The 21,629-nt window shown below is 39.9% G+C and overlaps 1 protein-coding gene across 1 annotated transcript in view; it reads left to right on the top strand.

The window, feature by feature from the left end:
- LOC138164806 (complement component C8 alpha chain-like) overlaps window positions 1-21,629 on the top strand; it is a 105,845-nt gene that overhangs the window by 32,175 nt on the left and 52,041 nt on the right. The window contains exon 8 of the mRNA XM_069092743.1: window positions 1-205. This exon is cut by the window's left edge and continues 12 nt beyond it. Within this exon, the coding sequence (XP_068948844.1) occupies window positions 1-205 (205 nt within the window). The remainder of the gene's footprint in view (window positions 206-21,629) is intronic.

Genomic DNA, 21,629 nt, shown 5'->3' with positions numbered 1-21,629 from the left:
ACGGCTCACTTCAAGATGAGGAGAGATGCCATCGTTCTGGATGAGGATATATTACAGGCAATCACTGACCTCCCTGACCAGTATGATTATGGCACATATGCCAGGTTTATCAATGACTATGGCACCCACTACATCACCTCTGGGGCCATGGGAGGCATCGCAGAATATATTTTAGTCATCGACAAGGAAGTCATGAAAGAAAAAAGTGAGTAGCCCAGGGTATAGGGCATATTGGCTAGAGAGTACTACTTCTATATGGGAATATAGTAGGATTTTTCGATTTTAATTATGGAAACTAAGGGAAACATTCCAACTTGAAAACCCATTGAGTGTTAGTATAATACACCTATTGAAGCTGAGGGTATGATATATTCTTTATAAACTCACTTTTAAATTCAGCCTTAATTTTGGCACCACACAGTAGCCATCTGTCCCCTTCTCACAAGTCATACAATGGCCCTAGTTCAGTTCATCCTCACCTCCCCCTTGGTCTAGTCTTAACTCTTCTTGTTTCTGCCTTCTCCCTTCTGATCCATCTTTCATAAAATTGTCAAAATGGGTCTTTCTAAAGCACAGGCTTGATAATGACATGCTCAAGAATCTTTAGGGGATGAATTAAAAAGTCCTCAGCATAAATTTAAAAATGAGTAAGTCAGGCTACAGTACATAGTCAGGCTACAGCCTCCATTTCCAGATGTTTCTCATTACTTGGATGGCTCAGTGGATACAGTACGGGACTGGGAATCAGGAAGATCTGAGTTCACATCTGACATTGACACTAACTGTGTGACCCTCGGCAAGTCACTCAACTCTGTTTGCTTCAGTTTCTTCATCTGTAAAATGATCTGGATAAGGACATGCCAAACCATTCTAGTGTGTCTGCCAAGAATACCCCAAATGAGGCCAAGGAAAGTCTAACATGACTGAAAAACAACTGAGCAGCACCTTAGGGTTGTTGTCAGGATTCTATAAATAATAGAGGGTATCTTGAAAATCAGTGTGATTTCAAAGTTTTCATAGTATTTGTAAGGAGCCTTGCAAACCTTAAAGTGCTATGAAAATGTTAATCATGATTATTGTTATTACTCCCTTTAATGAATTCTCTGGTCCAATCAAACCAACTTTAAATATTGTGATTCTCAGCTCCATATCTTTTCATGAACTCTTTTCTGGAATTTGTCACGCACTCTCCCTCCTCATCTCAGGCTTTTGGAATCCCTGTTTTCCTTCAAAGCTCAACATAGTTGTCACCTCTTATGATAAGCTGTTCTCTATCCTCCTAGGACACAGTGTTTTCTTCCTTCTCCAATTTATTTCCTTATCTTTTCCACACTGTTGACCTTGAACATAATATCATCTCTTTGAGGGAAGGGACATTTTCATTTATGTCTTTCTTTTCCCAGCCCCTAGCACAGTGCCTGGTACATGCATAATAAATTCTTGTTGAATGAATGAATCCTCCCTCAACTCACTATTTGTTTTACTTATTCCCTCACCCCTCCATTGATTCTCATCATATCTGTTTTCTAGGTTTTGTATTCAGTATCTGGAATCTTTTCTCTATCCATTAAAATGCCAACTCCTTATGAGTAGTAATTATTTGATTAATATACTTGTATCTATAGCAACTACCAGTATACCTACCACGTGGGAATAGGGAGTAGCCCTGTAATTCAACTGGCTTAGGGAACTCTTGGGAAAGGAACTTCCCTCTATCAATGCATGTCAGCACCGTCTCTGAATCTCAAATTTATGAACTTGCTTAAATCACTGAAAAGTTAAATGACTTACCGAAGATCACACAGACAAGATGTGTCATAAGCAAGACTTGAACCCAGATATTCCTGCCTTTGAGGTTGATACTCTATAGCACTATATTGTGTGTAAAAAGATATACATACACACATACATATACACACAAATGTATACACATGTACACATATACATAATAATATATACATCTATCTATCCATCCATCCATCCATCCATCCATCCATCCATCCATCCATCCATCCATCCATCCATCCATCCATCCATCCATCTATCTATCTATCTATCTATCTATCTATCTATCTATCTATCTATCTATCTATCTATCTATCTATCTATCTATTTATCTATCTATCTCTCTATCTATCTATATCTCAGTTGCTCTCTCATGGGTTACCAATGCTGAGGCTAAGCAGTCTATTCTCTTTCCTCTTTCATTTTGTCAGCCTTTGTGTTTCCTGCCCCTATGCCTTTGAACCATTCCTAGAATTTCTCCTTTGTTCGTCTAAATACAATTATCTTTTTTTCTTTTATCTCTTCAATTATTAATCTATTTATTCATTCATACATTTAAAAACAACGAGTTTCAAATTCTCTCCCTGTCTCCATACCTTCACCCTCCAAATGAGAAGGCAAGTAATTATACGTGTGAAGTCATGTGAAACATATTTCCATACTAGCCATGCTGCCAACCAACCAAAAGGCAAGGAAAATAAAGTGAAAAAAGTATGCAATCTGCACTTAGAGTTTGTCAGTTTTTCCTCTGGAGGTGGAGAGTGTTTTTCATCATGACTCCTTTGAAATTGCCTTGGATTATCGTATTGAGCAGAATAGCTAAAGTCTTTCACAGTTCATCATGGTACAGTATTGCTGTTATTGTGTATGATGCTCTCATTCTGCTCACGTCACTTTGCATCAGTTCATAGAAATCTTCCCAGGTTTATCTTATCCCCTCCATCATTTCTCACAGCATAAAAGTATACCATCGCAATCATTTTCACATTCACAATCACAATCACAACTTGTTCAGCAACTTCTCAATTGATGGACACCCTCCCAATTTCCAGTTCTATGCCACTATGAAAAAGAACTGCTATAAATATTTTTGTGCATATGGATCCTTTTACCTTTTCTTTGATCCCTTTGAGATAAATATCTAGTACTGATATTTTTGGATCAAAGGCTATACATATTTTTATAGCCCTTTGTGTATAGCTCCAAATTGTTCTCTAGAATGATGGAAGCAGCTTATCAGTCCACCAACAGTACATCAGTGTATTTATTTTTCCACATTCCCTCCAGCATTTGTCATTTTTCTTTTCTGTCATATTATCCAACCTGATAATATCTCAGAATTGTATCAATTTGCATTTCTCTAATCAATAGTGAGTTATAGCATTTTTTAATGTGACTGTTGATAGCTTTGGTTTCTTCTTCTGAAATCTGCCTGTTCATATCCTTTGTCCATTTATCAATTGAGGAATGACTCTTTTTTATATAAATTTGGATCAGTTCCCTAAATATTTGAAAAATGAAACCTTTATCCGAGAAAATTGCTGTAAAATCCTGCTCCCCAACACAGTTCCTTGTTTCCTTCTAATTTAGGCTGCATTGACTTTGTTTGTACAAAACCTTTTTAATTTCATATAAACAAATTATTTATTTTGCTTCTTATGATCATCTCTCTTTCTTGTTTGGTCATAAGCTCTTCCCTTATCCACAAATCTGACATGTAAAATTTTATGCTATTTTAATTTACTTATGCCGCCACCACTTATGTCTAAATTCTTTACCCATTTGGATATTATTTTGGCGCACCCGCCACCCTTTAGGCCCCAGATGCAGCCACACCTCTTACTGGAAGTCTCTTCTAACTATAAGACTCATGTTGACTATAGTCTTCTCTGATCTTTTCCTGCACCAAATCATTTAGCATTGGTCTTTCTTATTTCTAAGGCATCACCTCTTATTAATGTTGGGGCCTCACCTAGATGGTGAGCTCTATGAGGGATAGAATCCCTATCAAAGAGATAGAGAGAGCTTAGAGAGCTTCAAGGTGTGCATGAAATATATTGTCTCATTTGAGACTGGTCAAGCCCAGTCGTTGTTGTTGTTATTCAGTTGTTTCAGTTGTGTTCGACTCTTTGTGACCCCATTTGGGATTTTCTTGGCAGAGATATTGGAGTAGTTTGCCACTTCCTTCTCCAGCTCATTTGATAGATGAGGAAACATGCGGCAAACAGAGTTAGGGGACTTGCCCAGGGTCACACAACTAGGAAGTGTCTGAGGTCAGATTTGAACCCAGGTCTTTCTGACTCTAGGCCTGCCACTCCCTATTGTATATCATTGAGGCACTATTTTTTGATGTGGCTTACTATATAGCAAATCACCCTGGGACACCCGGGTTCAAGTCTTGTCTGTGTGACACTGGTAAGTCATTCACATTCCAGAGAGCTAAGCAATACCATAAGCTTCAGGGAAGTTGCCCTGGTAGATGGAGGTTTTTTGGTTTGTTTTTGTTTCCCATTCACATCAGGCAAACCATGGCCTCAGTCCCTATTCACACATTCTCAGAGATCTTGACTTCCTTAGGGTCACAGAACTAGTCAACATCAGAGGTTGGATCTCCCTTACTCCCACTTCATAACTCTGTGAAGAATGTTCTGCCAAATTACAGAATCTCATGGGTGAAAGGGATCTTGAAGCCCATGTAGTAAGACTTGAAAATATCTGGATAAATAATCCCAAGTGTGACATTTCTGATGCATGGTCATAGTATCTCCCCTAGAAAACTGCCAGGGAGGGGGCCCCCCTCCCTCCCACAGTAGTGTGTCCCATGCTTTGAGATCCTGTCACTAGTGTCCATATGCACCCATTCATGATGCCTCATTTGGTCTTCAGGATACCTTCAAGTGTAGTTGGGTCAAGTATTTTAGCCCCTATTTTGCTTTTACATCCAGACTGTGATTTCTCTGATATGGGAAACTCCTTCTAACAATACAATTGGCCCCTGCTTTGCCACTTAGAGTCATGAAGAGTTGACCCATTTTGTTATTACTTTTAAAAATAGCTCATAATTTAATAACACACAAAAAGTTACAAGACATTTTCCTCATGACAGTCCTGGGGGGGCAAGTCTTACTGCACCCATTTTTCAGATGAGGCAACTGACTTTCAGAGGTATGGAGAGTCTTAGTGTTCTACTCTCCCTTCATGAAACAGATGGTAAGTGGTAGATCTGAACCCCCGCCACAGAATTTAGAACTGGAAGGGAGCCCATTTTTATAATTTTGTAGGAGAGGTCCCTGGGACTTATCTGAGGTAGGAAGGATTAGAGCTGACACTCAAAGCCAGGGCTCTGGCTCAAAGTATGAGATATGTATATATAATTTATTTTTTTTTTTTTTTTCTTACTCTGAGGACAGAGAATGTAGAAGGAAATGGAGAGAGATTCTAATCTAGAATCCTGTAATTCATGCAGGGTTCAGTGAACACTAGACTGGTCCAAAAGGTGCAACCAGTCCAATGATAGGGCTCTCAGGCCCCCTGAGGGCTGCTGCAGAATCACTAGGGGAGGCCCTGGGCCTGGGACCAGAGGAAGAGCTCTTTCTCTTCTCAGAGATTTTGCCTCGGCTATGCACAGTGAGGCACAGCAGAACCAACGGGCCTCCAATTTGGTTAATATTTAAAAGGAGCTAAATAACAAATTGTCCCTGGGATAATTACCTCAGTCCTATGTTAATAGAAAACCCTGTGTCGATAATGGGCCAATTTGCTGTTTGGGAAGAGCTGATTTTCTATAAATCCGGAAATTTCGTGCTGCTTTCCTATAAATATGGAAATGTGCTAATCATCACCTCATCTGCTTGAGACCGTTAATAAATCAGAATGGCATTTGCATATTAACCTGCAAAGAACAAAACACATCCACCTTCTTCCCTTTGATAAATAGAGTTTCAGCAGGCTCCTCTGTCCCTCCTTCCCTTTCTCCTTTCCCACTCCATCTGCTTCTCTTTTCCTTGTTGGTCTCATCATCTCTGTCTCTCCCCTCTTTCAATGACTCTGTCTCATTCTCCTCCTATTATGACTAATTTTTTATGTCTCTGTCCTTCCTCTTCTTCCTGGATCTCTCTCCATTTCCTTCCTTCCTTTGTTCTATCTTTCTTCCCTTCCTTCCCTCCCTCCATTCCTCCATCCCTTCTTTCCTCCCTCCTTCCCTCCCTTCCTTCCTTCCATCTTTTTAAGGCTCTCTGTATCTGTCTGTTTTCTCCTTCCTGTCTCTCTTTCTCTTTCCCCTCTAACTCTATGACTCTGTGTCTTTGACTCTCCTCCCTTCTATGCCTCCTGTTTCTCCATTTTTCTCCATCTAGCTTGTTCTATTCCCCATTATATTCTATGTCTCTCTGTCTTCATTTATGTCTTTCTCTTACTCTTTCTTTCACTGTGTCTCTCACTGTCTCTCTTCTCCCCGTCCCTCTTCTCTTCTGTTTATCTCTTTCTTCCCTCTCCTATGATTCTCTTTCTGCCTCTCCTCTGTCTCTGTGTCTCTGTATCTCTGTGTCCCTCTCTGTCTCTTTCTCCCTCTTTTTTTCTGGAAAAATGGACCAATTCCCTGCCCCCTCCTCCATATCTGACAGGCTTTAATAATGTTTGCTACATTCAATGACCTTTCCCAAAACCTTCTGTGGGAAAACTGGATTCTTTCAATGTCCTTGTGCATTACTTTCCTGACTCCCCCAGCTTGATTTGCTGCTGCCCCCACTTCCAGACCTGGCTCCCCCTTTTATTCCTCAAAGGCTGGGCATAAGCATAGAAAGATTGAAAGCAAAAAGCATCCCTTGGTTCTGGGGAAATGTTTTGTCCTTGGGCCTGCATCAGATCCTCCGTGGTTTTGTCCCCGAGGATGCATGAGAGGCTGTTTTCTTTGAATGAATCTTTTAGAAAAAGCACTCCCCCTAAAATAAAGAGGGAAAGTGCAGAACAGAAGTCAAGGGAAGGGTCTTGATTCATGTGAAGGCATCTGTAAACTTCAGTGACAGCAGATCACGTCCTCAGTGTTTTGAATGACAGCCTTCATTTTTTTTTATCTACGGGAATCAGCAAGGAATCTTGTACTAAGGGGTGAGTTTTTCCTCACTCTTAAGGTTTTATCAGTAGAGGAGCATTGGGGAAGCCTCTACCTTAACTGTCATAGAAATCATATGATAATGAAAGCAGAGAATGTGTCAGAGTTGGAAGGAACCTTAGAACAGGAAATTGGTCAGGTCTGGAAGGCACCTCAGAACCAAGAATTTTAGTTCTGGGAGGGATTTTAGAACCTTGAATGTCAGAACCGAAAGGGCTGTGAAAGGTATTATCTTTGTAAACTCTATCATTTTCCAAAGGAAGAAATTAAGGACAAGAAATATAAAATACTTCGTTAAAAGTCACCCAGGGAATTGGTGGCTGCCAAGAGTCAGACTGAGGACTCTTGACTTCCAGTCCAAAGTTCCATCCAGTATGGCATAACAGGTGCTCTCTGTGATTTTCACACTTTCCCTGACTATTATGTCAGACTAGAGTATACCAGATCCTGACCAAGCCTCCCCTCTCAGAGTTATAGATTGAAGTAATAAGTAATGCCTATTCTAGGAGACACCCAACATTCCTTATGACTCTCCAATCCTGTGATTGCAATGACTCTAAATGGCTCCAAAAACATTTTTTAAAATTAAAGTTACCCATAATTCTCTTCTCTTTCTTTGGGATTCTTTGGGTAAGATCATGATGTTCATGTGGTTATCATCTTATATGGCTTATTAGTTGACTAATGAATTACGGAATTATGGAATCTGAGAGTTGGGGATGACCTGAGGGTTTATCTAGTCCAAAGCATATGTGAAATAAATCCCCTCTTTTTCAGTCCTTTATCAGTTGTTTCCCACACTTGATGTCCCCATTTGGAGCTTTCTTGGTAAAGATACTGGAATGGTTTGCCATTTTCTTCTTCACTTCATTTTACAGATGAGGAAACTGAGGCAAACAGGGTTATGTGATGTGCTCAGGATCACACAGCTAGTAAGTGTCCAAGGCCAGATTTGAACTCACAGAGATCTGTCTTCCTTGACTCCAGTCCTGGCACTGCACTCTTGACTGTGTCACTGTGCCACTGTGCCACCTAGCTGCCTAAATTTCCTCTTGAGCACACCTAAGGAATGGCTGTTCAGCCTTTGATTGAAGAGTTTTGAGGAAGGAGAACTTACCACCATTTGAGCAGTTCTTATTAGCAAGAAATTTTCCCTGACAACCTGTTAGTCTTTACAACTTTCAATGCATTGCTCCTGGTTCCTCTCTCTGGGGCCAAAAAGAGCACAGACAAGTATGTTGACATGTTGTCTTGTGTCCTCCACACTTGTTTCACATCAGGGATTCTTCACCCTTTTTGTGTCCTGGAGACCTTTGTCAGTCTGGTGAACCTGATGGAATGTGCTCAGAATAATGGCCTATTGCTTACATTCATTAGTGAAGAAAATGTCAACTTAAAAAACTCCATCCCAATTCATGTACCATCTGGAATTAGCCATGGAAGTTTTGGGGGTCAGATCCCCATTCCATGAATTCCTCATAGCCTAACATAAGTCTGAATTGGGAAAATGTTTAATGTGAATAGTCCTTTAGATTTATAGTATATTCTAATATTTACAGAAAGCTTGTTTTTAGAAGACTTGTGAAGCAGGTAGAACAGGTGTTAATATCTCTGTTTTGAAATTATCTTTTTTATAATTTCTCTAAGTTATAAAATCTCTATTTTACCAAAAACACAATCTAGGCTCATGTTAGTGAAGTAATAACACCTTTTTAGGACCAAGGTGATAATTCCCCTGCCCCTGCCCTTCTCAGTCCATATTTGTTGAATCATGCTTGGATTTGGCGTGCCATATTTCATGAACAAAATAACTTACCTCTAGACTGGTCAGAAGAGGGACGTAAGTATGCCCAAGGGCCTGGAGATCATGGCATATGAAGGTCAATTAAGAAGCACAGGATATTCAGCCAAAAGAGTAGGCTTGGGGAGTAGGGAGACATGGCAGCTGTCTTCAAGTTTCTAAAGGACTATGTTGGGTAAGAAGGATTGGGCTACCACAAAGTGGAATGGGTTGTTTGGTGATATAAAGAATTTCCCTTCACTGGGTGTGATTCAAATTAGTCCTGGACATCTGTTAATTCGACCCAAAACAGAATCAGCTTTTGTCACTGCCATATCATATTGTTGACACATATTGAACCTTCAGTCCACTAAAACTCCTTAAATGTTTTAGACCATATCTCTTTTCTAGCCTTGGCCTACCATTTTGGACTAGTGAAATTGATTTTTTTGAACCCGAGTTTATGACTTAACATTGATCCCTCCTAAATGTCTTTTCATTAGATTTAGCCTGAAGTTCTAGCCTGTTGAGTTCTCTTTTGGATGTTGTCATTCATTAAGTGAACTGTGACTCCTGGTTCTGCATGACTTGTAGAATGGATGCAGTGTGCCATCTGTATCTTTAATTCAAGTTACTTGTAGATACTAAATAGCACAAAGAACTAAATACATTCCTGGAGAGGAGCCCTCCTAGATCCACATAAAAAAATGACTACCTTTGGGTCCAACTGCTTAATCAGTTCTGATCCACCTAATTATAGTATTCCCTAGGCCAGCAGTCTCTAAATATTCTTTGTTCAGACATCCCTGGTATTTGAAAAAATGTGGACAAAGGAATGGTTCTGATATGTGTATATTTGCTTATTTCCAAATTGGTCGCACATAATATAATACTGAAAGGTATCTGCATTATCAAACTTATTCAAAAAGAAATATTAAAAAGGATACAATAAAGACGAAATACTCTTTGATCCTAGCATCATTAGATAGTCACTGGAATTTACTAAGTAAGGAAATGACATGGTCTGACCTATACTTAGAAAAATCCCATTGGCAGCTAAGGGGAGTCTAGACTTGAATAAGGAAAGACTTCAATTCAGGTCACTTAGGAAGTTATTGCAAGAGTCCAAGTGAGTGATGGTGCTGTCTTCAATGAGGGTAACTGAGTGAGTGGAGAGCAAGAGACAGATGGGATAGATGTTGGCTAGGAACAAGCAGTGATCACTGACGGGATATATCGATGTGGGGTAAAGGGAAAATGAGGAGCCAAAGATGCCACAGAGATTGTTAAGACTTGGGTGACTAGTGACATGATCATGTCTTCAACAACAGCTGGTCAATTTTGAAAATAAGTGGATTGGTGGAAGGAGAAGATAATGTAATAGAATCTGTGATCCAGATCCCAAATCATTTATGTTCACTCACGCTATATGACTCGGTCATACCTAAAATGAAAAGGGAAGAAGAAAGTGACCATTAGTCACACTGGCCACTAAATGCAAATGCAGAGCATGCCCTCAAAGAAGCACATAATCCAGTCACAAGATGGTGGGAAGGGGTGCAGCCTAAGTGGAAGTCTCCAAAGCCACCTGTGTAATTTAATGGGTAAGAGTTAGATTTGTTTATAACTTTTCTGAGGAGCTAACACCCAATCATGTTATGTGTTTATATATTAGAGAAAAGGGGAAACAGAGAAGAGTGTTGGGAAATAAACATAGGTGAACGTATGTTGAAGATATGCCCAGCAACTGGGGACAATCAGATGCAATCCTTGTTTGCATGTACTGATTGGTTGATCACATATCCCTTTATTACTATATTACTTTATTACAATTACTAAGGGGTCAGGTCAAATTCCTTACATTAAAAATCACTGGTGCAGTGACCATCTCCCCATATTTTTCACAAAAATAGTGTGAGATACTTTCAATTTTTTTTTAGAATCTAGTGAGACAATATATGAAGCATTCATCTTATCTACCAGTTTCAAAATATGGCCATAAAAAGAATCAAGACTTATCTATTCTCAAGGGAGTTGTGCTTTCTCTCAGTGATTATCACTTCTTTAAATTACTCAGTAACTATTCCTTTAAGTCAAATCAACATACATTTTAATACCTGCCATTTGCCAAGCATTGTATTGAGTGCTGGCAATGCGTAGAAAGGAAGGAAATTAAAAAAAAAACCAACAATCCTTGCTTTCCTTCTAATGGGGAAGACAACATGTAAATAATTATGTACAAACAAGAGGCATATAGGATATGTTGGAGATCATGTTAGATGGGGGAAAATACTTTAAAAGAAAGTGCTAGCATTAAGAGGAAGGAGAAGGAGGTGAGGAGGGACAGAACTTTAGGCATGGGGGACACCCAGGGAAAATACCCAGAGTATCTTGTGTGGGAAATGACCAGGAAGGCAATATCACTGGATCATAGATTCTCATAACACGCCCGCCTCCCCCACTCATGTGTATTGATATATATGCATATATGTGTATATAGACACACACACACACACATATATATATACACACATATATACATACATATACACTCATATAGTTAGTTATACACACACAAACTGGGGTGTGAGACCTGAATGGCTTCTTGGGATTTGTAGTTCAGAGGGACAAGTATTCCTCTCTCAGACTTGAGAGTTACTTCAGATGATTACCATCTTTGAGCTAGAAGACAAAATGGACTCACACCCTTAATTTCTTAAAGACAAACACACACACATATACACACACTCACATACACATACACACACTCACATACACACACTCACATACATATACACACATACACACACACTCACATACACACACTCACATACACATACACACACTCATATACACACACTCACATACACACATACACACACTCACATACACATATACACACATCCACACACTTACATACACACAGTTTGAGATACAGGTTAAAAGGCAGGAGGGAGACTTGAGTAACTTAGCAGCAGCAGCAGCAATGGGATCAACCTCTCCAGCCCCACCAGGGGCTCAGTGAATTGAGCTCAAAAGAATCCACGGCACAGGGTGACAAATAAAGGAGGAAAAGAAGGGTTGAACTGCAGCAGAGAAAGGGGAGATGAAGGAAGGCCATAGGCCCCCAAGAAGCTTCAGAGCAGAAGATACAGTCTGACACCACCAGTTGTACCCAGTTTTTCAAGGACTGAGGGGAGTTCCAAAAAAAGTCTGCCTTTTTCCCAACTTCCCTTCTCGGTGTTTGTCCAGAAACATATTCCACTTACTTATTTTCATAAATGTTTCTGGTTATCTGAATTTTACTTCAACCATAAAAAGACAGGGTTTAGCTAGAGATAAAACATAAATTTTAATTATGGCAGTCAGCCAAATCTCTCTCTAAATGCTGGGAACCTTCCTGGGGGCTCTGAGCTACTGTAATTGTTCTCTTTGTTTCATATAAATGACATACAGCAAGAGAAGAGTAGATAACCTACACCTGAAAGGACATCATATTGTGACTGATTAAATCTCCAGAGACAAATTGGGTAGGGAGGAGAAGGCAGTGATGAAAGCCACCCAATTACACCTTCCACAGCATTTATTTACACACAATCACCAGTGTTACATATGTTAGAATTTTGCCAGTAAGAGGAGTAAAGCTTACTGATCTGTAGGTTATAGAGTACAATCTCTTTCTCGGTCCCTTTTGGTTCTAAATCCTTTTTTCAAAAACAGAAAAAGATTCCCACCCTTGTAGTGACTCTCCCATTCTCAATGATCTTCTCAAGATCCCTGACAAAGATTCAGCAATCACATCCACCAATTCCTCGAGTACTTAAGGATAGAGTGCATCTTGTGCAGATGCATTATTCATGTTGCCCAGGTGAATTCATTGACATTGCTTTCCTTCTATCTTTTTAATTATCTTGAGTGTATAGTTCCTTTTAGCCATTTCCTCCCTTATCCTTTCCAAAGTCCAAAGATGACTCTTCTTGGTGATAGGAAACCAAGGCAAAATAGAAACTGAGCAGCTCTGCCGTCTTCTCTCTAGCCAGCAATTATCTTCTCATCCACCTTGAGCAACAGTCTTAGTTCTTTGATTTTTCTTTGGTTGTCTCCTCCAACATGGACTTAAAAAAAACATTTCCTGTTATACTTTGCTTTCATTTCCAGCTTCAGCTAATTCTGAGACTGATCATTGAAAAATAAATCAACATCATCTGATTTCAGAGTTGGAAATAACCTCTGTGTCCATCTAGTTCAACTTCAAATGAACAAGTATCCCCTATGCAGCATACTCAATAATGAAAGGAAGCTGATACAGATGTATAGGTCAGATATGCGACAGCTTCTTGGAGCCACAGGGGAGCATTGGTTGAGAACAAAGGTGGATAGCCAGCTTTAAAGAGGTATTGGCAAGCCTCACCCAGGGGTTCTATCCTCCCTGAACACCTCATACCTTCCACAGTGGCTACATGCCAGTAACACTACCTTAGCAGGTGAATTGAACTAGATTGATGGTAACTGACATACCGTGAATGAATTAGAGAATTTCTGCCCCAAGCATGTGAATACCTCCTCTCATGGAGGGGGCAGATGAGTGCAATTTGTTCCAACAGCCATGGAGTTGGCTGAAGCAGATGCTCTGGTGCTTGGGCAGACATCAAAGACACCAAGTTCATCCACTGTGTCCCAGGCCATTGCCAGTTTTTTTTTTACTTTTGTCCTGCCTCAGAGTTCAATGACTCTGGAAGAGTGAGGCTGATAACTTTATGCAATTCTGCCTCACTTAAATCCAAGTTAACACATCACCCCATTATGTCATTGGTCCTCTTTGAAATTGAAGGATGAATAACAAAGATCAGATAACTGCTTAGTTTTTTTTTTTAAGAAGGAAGGAAGAGGACAAAGCCCTTCCAAGCCCTATGCAAAGAGATTTTTACAAATGTGATCTCATTTCACTCTGATAAAAACCATAACAGTTGGGTGCTATTATTATACTTATTTTACAGTTGAGGGAATTGAGGTAGATGTTCATTAAGGGACTTTTCCTGGATCACATAGCTAGTAAGTATCTGGGTCCCAATTTGAACTGAGATCTCCTTGACTTCAAGCTTAGCCTTCTCTGCACAATACAATCTAGCTGCCTCTGGGTACCTACAGAGTAAACCAAAGTAAGAAAAAAAACTATGAGTCACTCATCAAAAGCCATTGATTAAGCACCTACTATGTGCCACACATTGTGCTTGACTAGGGATGGGAAGATGAAAGTTAAATGGTCCATATCCTCAAGGAACCTATATTCTACCTGGGGAGATTCAACACTAAGAAAATACAGGATGTGTATAAAAATACACAAGTGGTAGGAATTGAGGTGGGGTGGGGGGATGCGTACTAACAATTGGAAAAATCAGGAAAGGCTTCATTAGGACTGGTCCTTGAACAGAGGTTTAAAGGATACTAGGATTCCAAGAGGTGGAGGTGAGGAAGAAAATTATTCTAGGTGTAGGCACAGTTTGAATTAAGGCAAAGACATGGCAGATAGAATATTACCTATGGAGAACAGTAAGTAAGTCAATTTGACTGCAATGTAGAAGTCATGAAGAGGATTGGTATGCATTCTGATTGGAAAAAAAAATGTTGGAGACAAATTTTATTTTAGTTTTTCAAAATATTTTTAATTAATTAATTTTTAGTTTTCAACATTCACTTCCATAAGATTTTGAGTTCCAAATTCACCCCCATCTTTCCCCTCCCCCCATCCTAAGATGGCATGCAATTTGTGATGGGCTCTACATATGCATTCATGTTAAACCTATTTTCACATTACTCAGGGCGTAAAGAAGAATTAAAACCTATAGGAGAAACCACAAGAAAGAATAAACAAACAAACAAACAAAAAGTAAATCATATGCTTTGATTTGTGTTCAGACACCATAGTTCTTTTTCTGGATATGGATAGCATTTTCCATCATGAGTACTTTGGAGTTGTCTTAGATCTTTGCATTGCTAAGAAGAGATAAGTCTATCAAAGTTAGTCATCGCAAAATGTGGTTGTTACTGTGTACAATGTTCTTCTGGTTCTGCTCACTTTACTCAGCATCAGTTCGTATAAGTCTTTCGAGGTTTTTCTGAAGTCTGCCTGCTCCTCATTTGTTATAGTACAATAGTATTGCATTAAATTCATATAATACAACTTGTTCATCCATTTTCCACCTGATGGGTATTTCCTAAATTTCTTTTCCACAACAAAAAAAGAGCTGCTGTAATTATTTTTGTACACATGGGTTCTTTTCCCATTTGTATGATCTCTTTGGCATATAGACCTAAAAGTGGTATTACAGGTGAAAGGACATGCATATTTTTATAGCCCTTTGAGCATAGTTCCATATTGATCTCCAGAATGGTTGCATCAGCTCACAACTCCACCAACAATGCATTAATGTTCCAATTTTCCCATGTTTTCTCCAGCAATTATAATTTTCCTTCTTTGTCATGTTAGCCAATCAGAGAGATGTAATGTGGTACCTCAGAGTGGAGAAAAAATTTAAAATCCTCAAATATTAAACATGGTTTTTATTTTATCCTAGAGGCAATAGAGATCCAATGAAGTTTTCTTGATAAGAAAAGTGATATTATTGTTGTTGTTTAGTTGTTTCAATTATGGATGACTCTTCATGACCCCATTTGGGGTTTTCTTGGAAAAGATCCTGGAGTGGTTTGCCATTTCCTTCTCCAGTTTATTTTATAGATGAGGAAACTGAGGCAGATAGGGTTAAGTGATTTGCCCAGGGTCACACAGCTAGTAAGTGTCTGAGGCTAGACTGGAGCTCAGGAAGAAGAGTGTTCTTGACTCTAGGCCCAGTGCTCTATCCACTCTGCCACCCATCTGTCCAAGAGAAATGATAGGGCCATGCTAATACTTAAGGAATGTCAGTTTGACAGCTAGATAGAAGATGAATTGGAGAGGAAAGAGAGTGGATGGAGACAAACTAACCAGGAGGCTATTGCAAAAGGTGAGAGGGGATGGAAGTCTGTACTATGGTGGTGGTTGTGGGAGCAGAGAGAAGGAGCTGGAAATGGACGAGATTGATGGAGTGATGAGGAATGAAGAGTAGGAGAAAGCGAGGGGGTGAGGATGACAAAAGTCGCACATGGGTGACTGGAAGAATGGTGGTGTCTTTACCACAAGCCAAGATGTGAGGAGGAGGAGCAAGGCTGGGGTTAGGATCATTTTGGACATGTAGAGTTTGAGACGCATATGGTACAGGTGGAGATAGCCAACAGAATGCTAGAGATATGGAACTGGAGTTCAGGAGAGATAAAAGTTTGGATATGCAGATTTAAGAGTTATGTACCTAACATATAAGCTATATCAAATTGTTTATAATCTTAAGGAGAGGGGAGGGGAGGAAGGGAAAGAGTAAATTTGAAACTCAAAATTCTATAAAAAAAGAATGCTAAAATTGTTTTTATGTATTTGGAAAAAATAAAATACTCTTTAAAAAAGTGTTATGTCCATAAAGATGATAATTGAACACATGGGAGCTGATGAACTCAGAGGTCTCAGAACAGACCCCTGTAGTGGATCTTTGAAAAGACAGAGGGACATAGATGGTAACCTTACAAATGAGACTAGAAAGGAAGGTAATCGATGATAAATACAAAATTTATTGAAGAAGAGGAGTCCTGAAGGAATATGGGGAGGAATCAGTAGTGATAGAAAGAGGTGTTAAAATGCATAAAAGAATGGTTGACTGCTGGAGGAGGATCCTAGGAAAGCAAAGTAGAATGGGATAATAGGCATAGGGAATGAAATGATCCTGAGTGAATAGTAGGTATACATATTTTGTGAATAGAGGGAAGAGAGATTGGGTGATGATAATGAGAAGTTATGAGGAATGGAGTAGGGAACCTGGGGAAGCTAATGTCAGATAGTCTCAGTCTTCTCAGTGAAGCTGGAAGCTAGGAATCTGCTTGAAGAGTTGGGGATGGGAAAGTATGTTGGGGAAAAGAAGAGAAAACAAGATCTGAATATGTAGGGAATGAGAGTGGAGGAGCATATAGAATATAAGCTTTCTGAGGCCAGGAGCTGTTTCACTTTTTTTCCCCAAATGCTTTATTAACTTCTGTTTTACGTCATTCATTTTTGCCAGATTTTGAGTTACAATTTTTTCCCCTTTTTTTCTCCTACTCACTGCCCCAAAATAGCAGTCCTACAGGATATCCCCACCTCCAATCTGCTCTCTCCCATATCATGTCCCATACCCCGTTTGACTTTTCCATAAGGCATGGTGGATCTCTATGGCCCAGTGTCTGTATATCTTATTTCCCAATTACATGTAAAATAGTATTAATAATAGTATATATACATATACATTTTATTTTAAAACGTTGAATTCCAGATTCATTCCCTTCATCCCTTGCCACCCACCCTTACTGGGAAGATAAGCGATTCAGTATAGGTTGTACATGTGTAGCTATGCAAAAAATACCATGGTAGATATATTGTAAAAGACTGACAATATTTCCCTCCCTCCTATCTCACCTCCAACTTGTTCTCTTCTCTACTTTGATCCTATCCCTTTTCAAAAGTGGATGCTTCCAACTTCCCTCGCCCCCCCCCACCTGCCCTCCATTCCATCATACCCCTCTTATCCCCTTCCACCTCTACTCTCCTGTAGGATGAGATACCCTATTTAGTGTGTATGCATTCAATGAGAATAAGGTTTTGCGTTTTTGCCTTCCTGTTCTTCCCCTTCATTGTAACCATTTCCCCTTGCCTCTTTTATATGAGATAGTTTACCCCATTTTGTCTCTCCCCATCTCCTCTCATTATATTCCTCTCTCACCTCTTAATTTCACCTTTTAAGTATCATCCATTCCTGTTAAATTGGTCCTGTGCCTTCTATCTATGTATACCTGTAAACATATATACACACATTCACATATCACATTCATATGCCCATATACCCTTATATATAGACAGACATACACACACACACACACACATATATAATTCTATTCCCTTCAACTATTTTCATACTGAGAAAATTCTCATCAGTTACAATTATTGTTTTTCCATGTAGGAATGTAAATAGTTCAACTTTGGTATGTTCCTTATGATTTCTTTTCCCTGTTTACCTTCTCATGCTTCTCTTGCTTCTTGTATCTGAATGTCAAATTTTCTATTCAACTCTGTTTTTTTTTCGTCAAGAATGATTGAAAGTCCTCTATTCCACTGAATGACCATATTTTCCCCTGAAACATGATACTCAGTTTTGCTGGGTAGGTGATTCTTGGTTTCAATCCCAGTTCCTTTGACCTCCGGAATGTCATATTCCAAGCCCTTTAATCCCTCAGTGTAGAAGCTTCCAGATCCTGTGTTATCCTGATTCTGTTTCCACAATATTCAAATTGGTTCTTCCTGGCTGTTTGTAATATTCTCTCCTTGATCTGGGAATTTTTGAACGTGGCTATAATATTCCTAGGAGTTTTCTTTTTGAGATCTTTTTCAGGAGGTGATCCATGGATTCTTTCAACCTCTATTTTGCCCTCTGGTTCTAAAACATCAGGCAGTTTTCCTTGAGAATTTCTTGAAGGATCATTTCTATGTTCTTTTCTTGATTGTGGCTTTCAGATAGTCCAATACTTTTAAAATTATCTCTCCTCGATCTATTTTCCAGGTCAGTGTTTTTTCCCATGAGATAGTTAACATTGCCTTCTATTCTTTTATTTGTTTGGATCTGTTTAACAGCATCTTGATTTCACATAAAGTCACTAGCTTCCATTTGCTCCACTCTAATTCTGAAGGAATGATTCTCCTCAGTGAGCTTTTGCGAATCTGGCAAATTCAGCTTTTAAGGCACTCTTCTCCTCATTGCCTTTTTGAACCTCTTTTGCCATTTGAGTTAGTCTATTTTAAAGTATTTTTTACTCAGTCAGGCTGTTGACTGTGATTTCACAATTTTCTTGCATAGTTCTCATTTCTCTTCCCAATTTTTCCTCCACTTCCCTTATCTGCTTCTTAAGGTCCTCTATGGCTTGTAACCAGCTTGTATTTTTCTTTGAAGCTTTTGATGCAGGAGTTCTGACTTCACTGTCTTCCTCCTGTTCCATGCTTTGCTCCTTTTTTTCCCCAAAATAGGAGCCTAATGTTGGAATCTTCTGTTTGCTTTGCTTCCTTTGCCTGGTCAAGTCGCCACTCAATCATTTGACCCCTGGGTTTTTTGCCACAGTAGGACTCTGCCACCAGACAGGGGAGCTTCATTCCAAATGCTGGAAAACCCCAGCTGCTGGAGGTATTAGTTGGGTTCCCTCTCTAAAGCCTTCACATGCTCTGGCAAGCTGGTCACACACCCCAGGACCTCCACCCTAGACTGCAATCCAGATCAAGCAGGTTAAAACAAGAGAGATTGCCCATAAGACTGGTCACTTTGTCCCTGTACAGTCTGCAGGACAGGGGCTGACGCTGCCACGTGGCTGAGGTTGTATGGCCGGCTCCTCCGTGGCTTCTTGCCCCGGCGGCAAAAGCCGAAGTACTCCCAACTACTGGGTTCCAAAGTCCACACTGCACTGACCTCTCACTTTGTCCTTGGCATCTATGTGTTGATAATTCTGTATCGCCACAGCTGCTGGTGATCTGGAGTCCCTGCATCCTGCGACTGGTCAGGCCCGCCCTGGGGCTAAAACCTCTGCCTTGTGTGGGGCTGGGCTTGGCTCCCAGAGCGCTGAGCTGGCTGCTTGCTGCCAGCCTGACAGGCTGTCCTCAGTGGGTTAGATTCTCGGCGTCATTTTGTGGTTTTTGTAGCTCCGAAGTTTGTTCAGAGTCCCCTTTTATATGAATTGGAGGAGGTGAGAGCTGGAGCCCCACAGAAATCCTGTTTCTACTCCACCATCTTTACTCCGAGCTGTTTCACTTTTATTTTTTATCCCTAGCACCCAGGAGAGTACCTGGTATGTATCAGGTACTTAGTTTTAAATTTTTGTTAATTGGTGGGTTGATTGATTGATTTGTTGCTAGGTAGCAACAAGGGCTCAGGATTTCATGTACTGAAAATGCCTTTCCTGCAAATGGCTAGTACTACTTGTTGAGTCTTTTTTTTTTTTTTTTGGAAGTGAGAATGTAGCACCACCTCTGGGTTACTCTTTAGTTCATATTTAGGTCTCTATGGAGACAACCACCTCATGTTCTAAGGGTAACCCTGTGAATATCCATTGCCAAGGCAATAGTTCCAAAGCCCCTACCAGTGTACTTTCCACTAATAATCAGTAGAAACAATTAGATCTTAGTAAAGGAATTTACTAAAATGATAACGTTAAGGACAATTGCTACAAAACATTATTCCCATCAACTTGGGACACACCTTCCCACAAATATATATGGTTTCCATAGGAAGATGAGGCTCAAATTGAGAGTACAGTAGTAATGAGGCAGACATGTAGAAGATACTATGCTAAAGACTATTTTCAACTTCTAGTACTGCAGGTCCTTCATGGAGTTCTCATGAAGCTCCCCTTTGCTTCAGTGTCTCTGCTGAGTGGGTTGCTCATTTAAGTTCCCACAGTCTTCTCTCCAAGGTCTGACTGTATTGCAAGGGTTAGCTCTGTCTTGAGTTTATAGCCAGCTCTCTTCTCTGCTGCCAGGAAACAAGTTCCTTAAAAGTTGCTTTCTCGTTTGGGTGACTGTCACTGTTTCCTGCTGATTCAGTAGATGTGGGGGGAGGAAGGATAAGAGAAACATTTGTCTGCCTCCATAGGCAGTTCCCAGGTCCTAATCTTTCCCATTCTAAAACATGAAATTTGCTCAGGGTTTAGCTATTCAAAGTACCTCAGGGGGAGGTTCATTTGTTTGGTCAGCTAATCCTGTTCCCTCTTCGACTCAACTAGAGAGTGTTCGAATCTCATAAAGAAATTGCAAGGTGTAAAACCTTGTTAACACATTAAAACCTCAATCATGTGTGACTACATCAGCTGACCTGGGAGAAGGAATCATTTCCTCCTCCATACAGGACAATAACCAGCTGTGCCTTTTTCATCTGGCTGTGGTACTGCTGATTGATCTCTCCCTAAGCAGTGAACTACACAATGGGTGATTCGGCAGGAATTCTAATTAGAGAAATAGGACTATTACTTTCATTCAGAAAACTTGAACTTCTGAAAAAGAATGGAACAGCATGGAGGCCACCACAGGAGGCACTCTGTTGGCATGATGTGGGCAAAGCCTGGGGCATTCAATAAATGTTTGTTGAATGAATGAATGAATTCATTTTTAAAAGCTCCCAGGGACATGCTTCCTATCGACAGAAATTGACTGAACATAAACACCATATTTAGAATCAGACTATGTCTATATCATGGCAAATGTTTTCTAAAATACACATTTTTTTATTTTTACTAAAATTTGTTTTTAAGGCAACAATTTATAGATTCGTGCAGACATACATATATATATATACATATTCATCCACCTATATAGATATCTATATCTAGGTAGATATAGATATTACATATCTAGAGACAGATATTACATATTATGTTTCTAGATAGATACATGTGCATGTAGATTAGATAGATAAGGAGAGAGAAAAAGAGAGAAAGAGGGAGAGAGAGACAGAGAGAGAGAGAGAGGGAGAGAGAGAGAGACAGAGAGACAGAGAGAGAGGGAGAGAGAGAGAGACAGAGAGAGAGACAGACAGAGAGAGAGACAGAGAGAGACAGAGAGAGAGACAGACAGAGAGAGACAGAGAGACAGAGAGAGAGGGAGAGAGAGAGAGAGACAGAGACAGAGAGAGAGAGAGAGAGAGAGAGAGAGAGAGAGAGAGAGAGAGAGAGAGAGAGAGAGAGAGAGAGAGAGAGAGAGAGAGAGAGAGAGAGAGAGAGAGAGAGACAGAGAGAGAGAGAGAGGGAGAGAGAGAGAGACAGAGAGACAGAGAGAGAGGGAGAGAGAGAGAGACAGAGAGAGAGACA

Source organism: Petaurus breviceps, unplaced genomic scaffold, assembly GCF_028583685.1.
Source record: "Petaurus breviceps papuanus isolate PSGF00001 unplaced genomic scaffold, PetGlider_PUasm1.0 207, whole genome shotgun sequence".
Lineage (NCBI taxonomy): Eukaryota > Metazoa > Chordata > Mammalia > Diprotodontia > Petauridae > Petaurus > Petaurus breviceps.
This window is presented reverse-complemented; position numbering and strand designations above follow the sequence as displayed.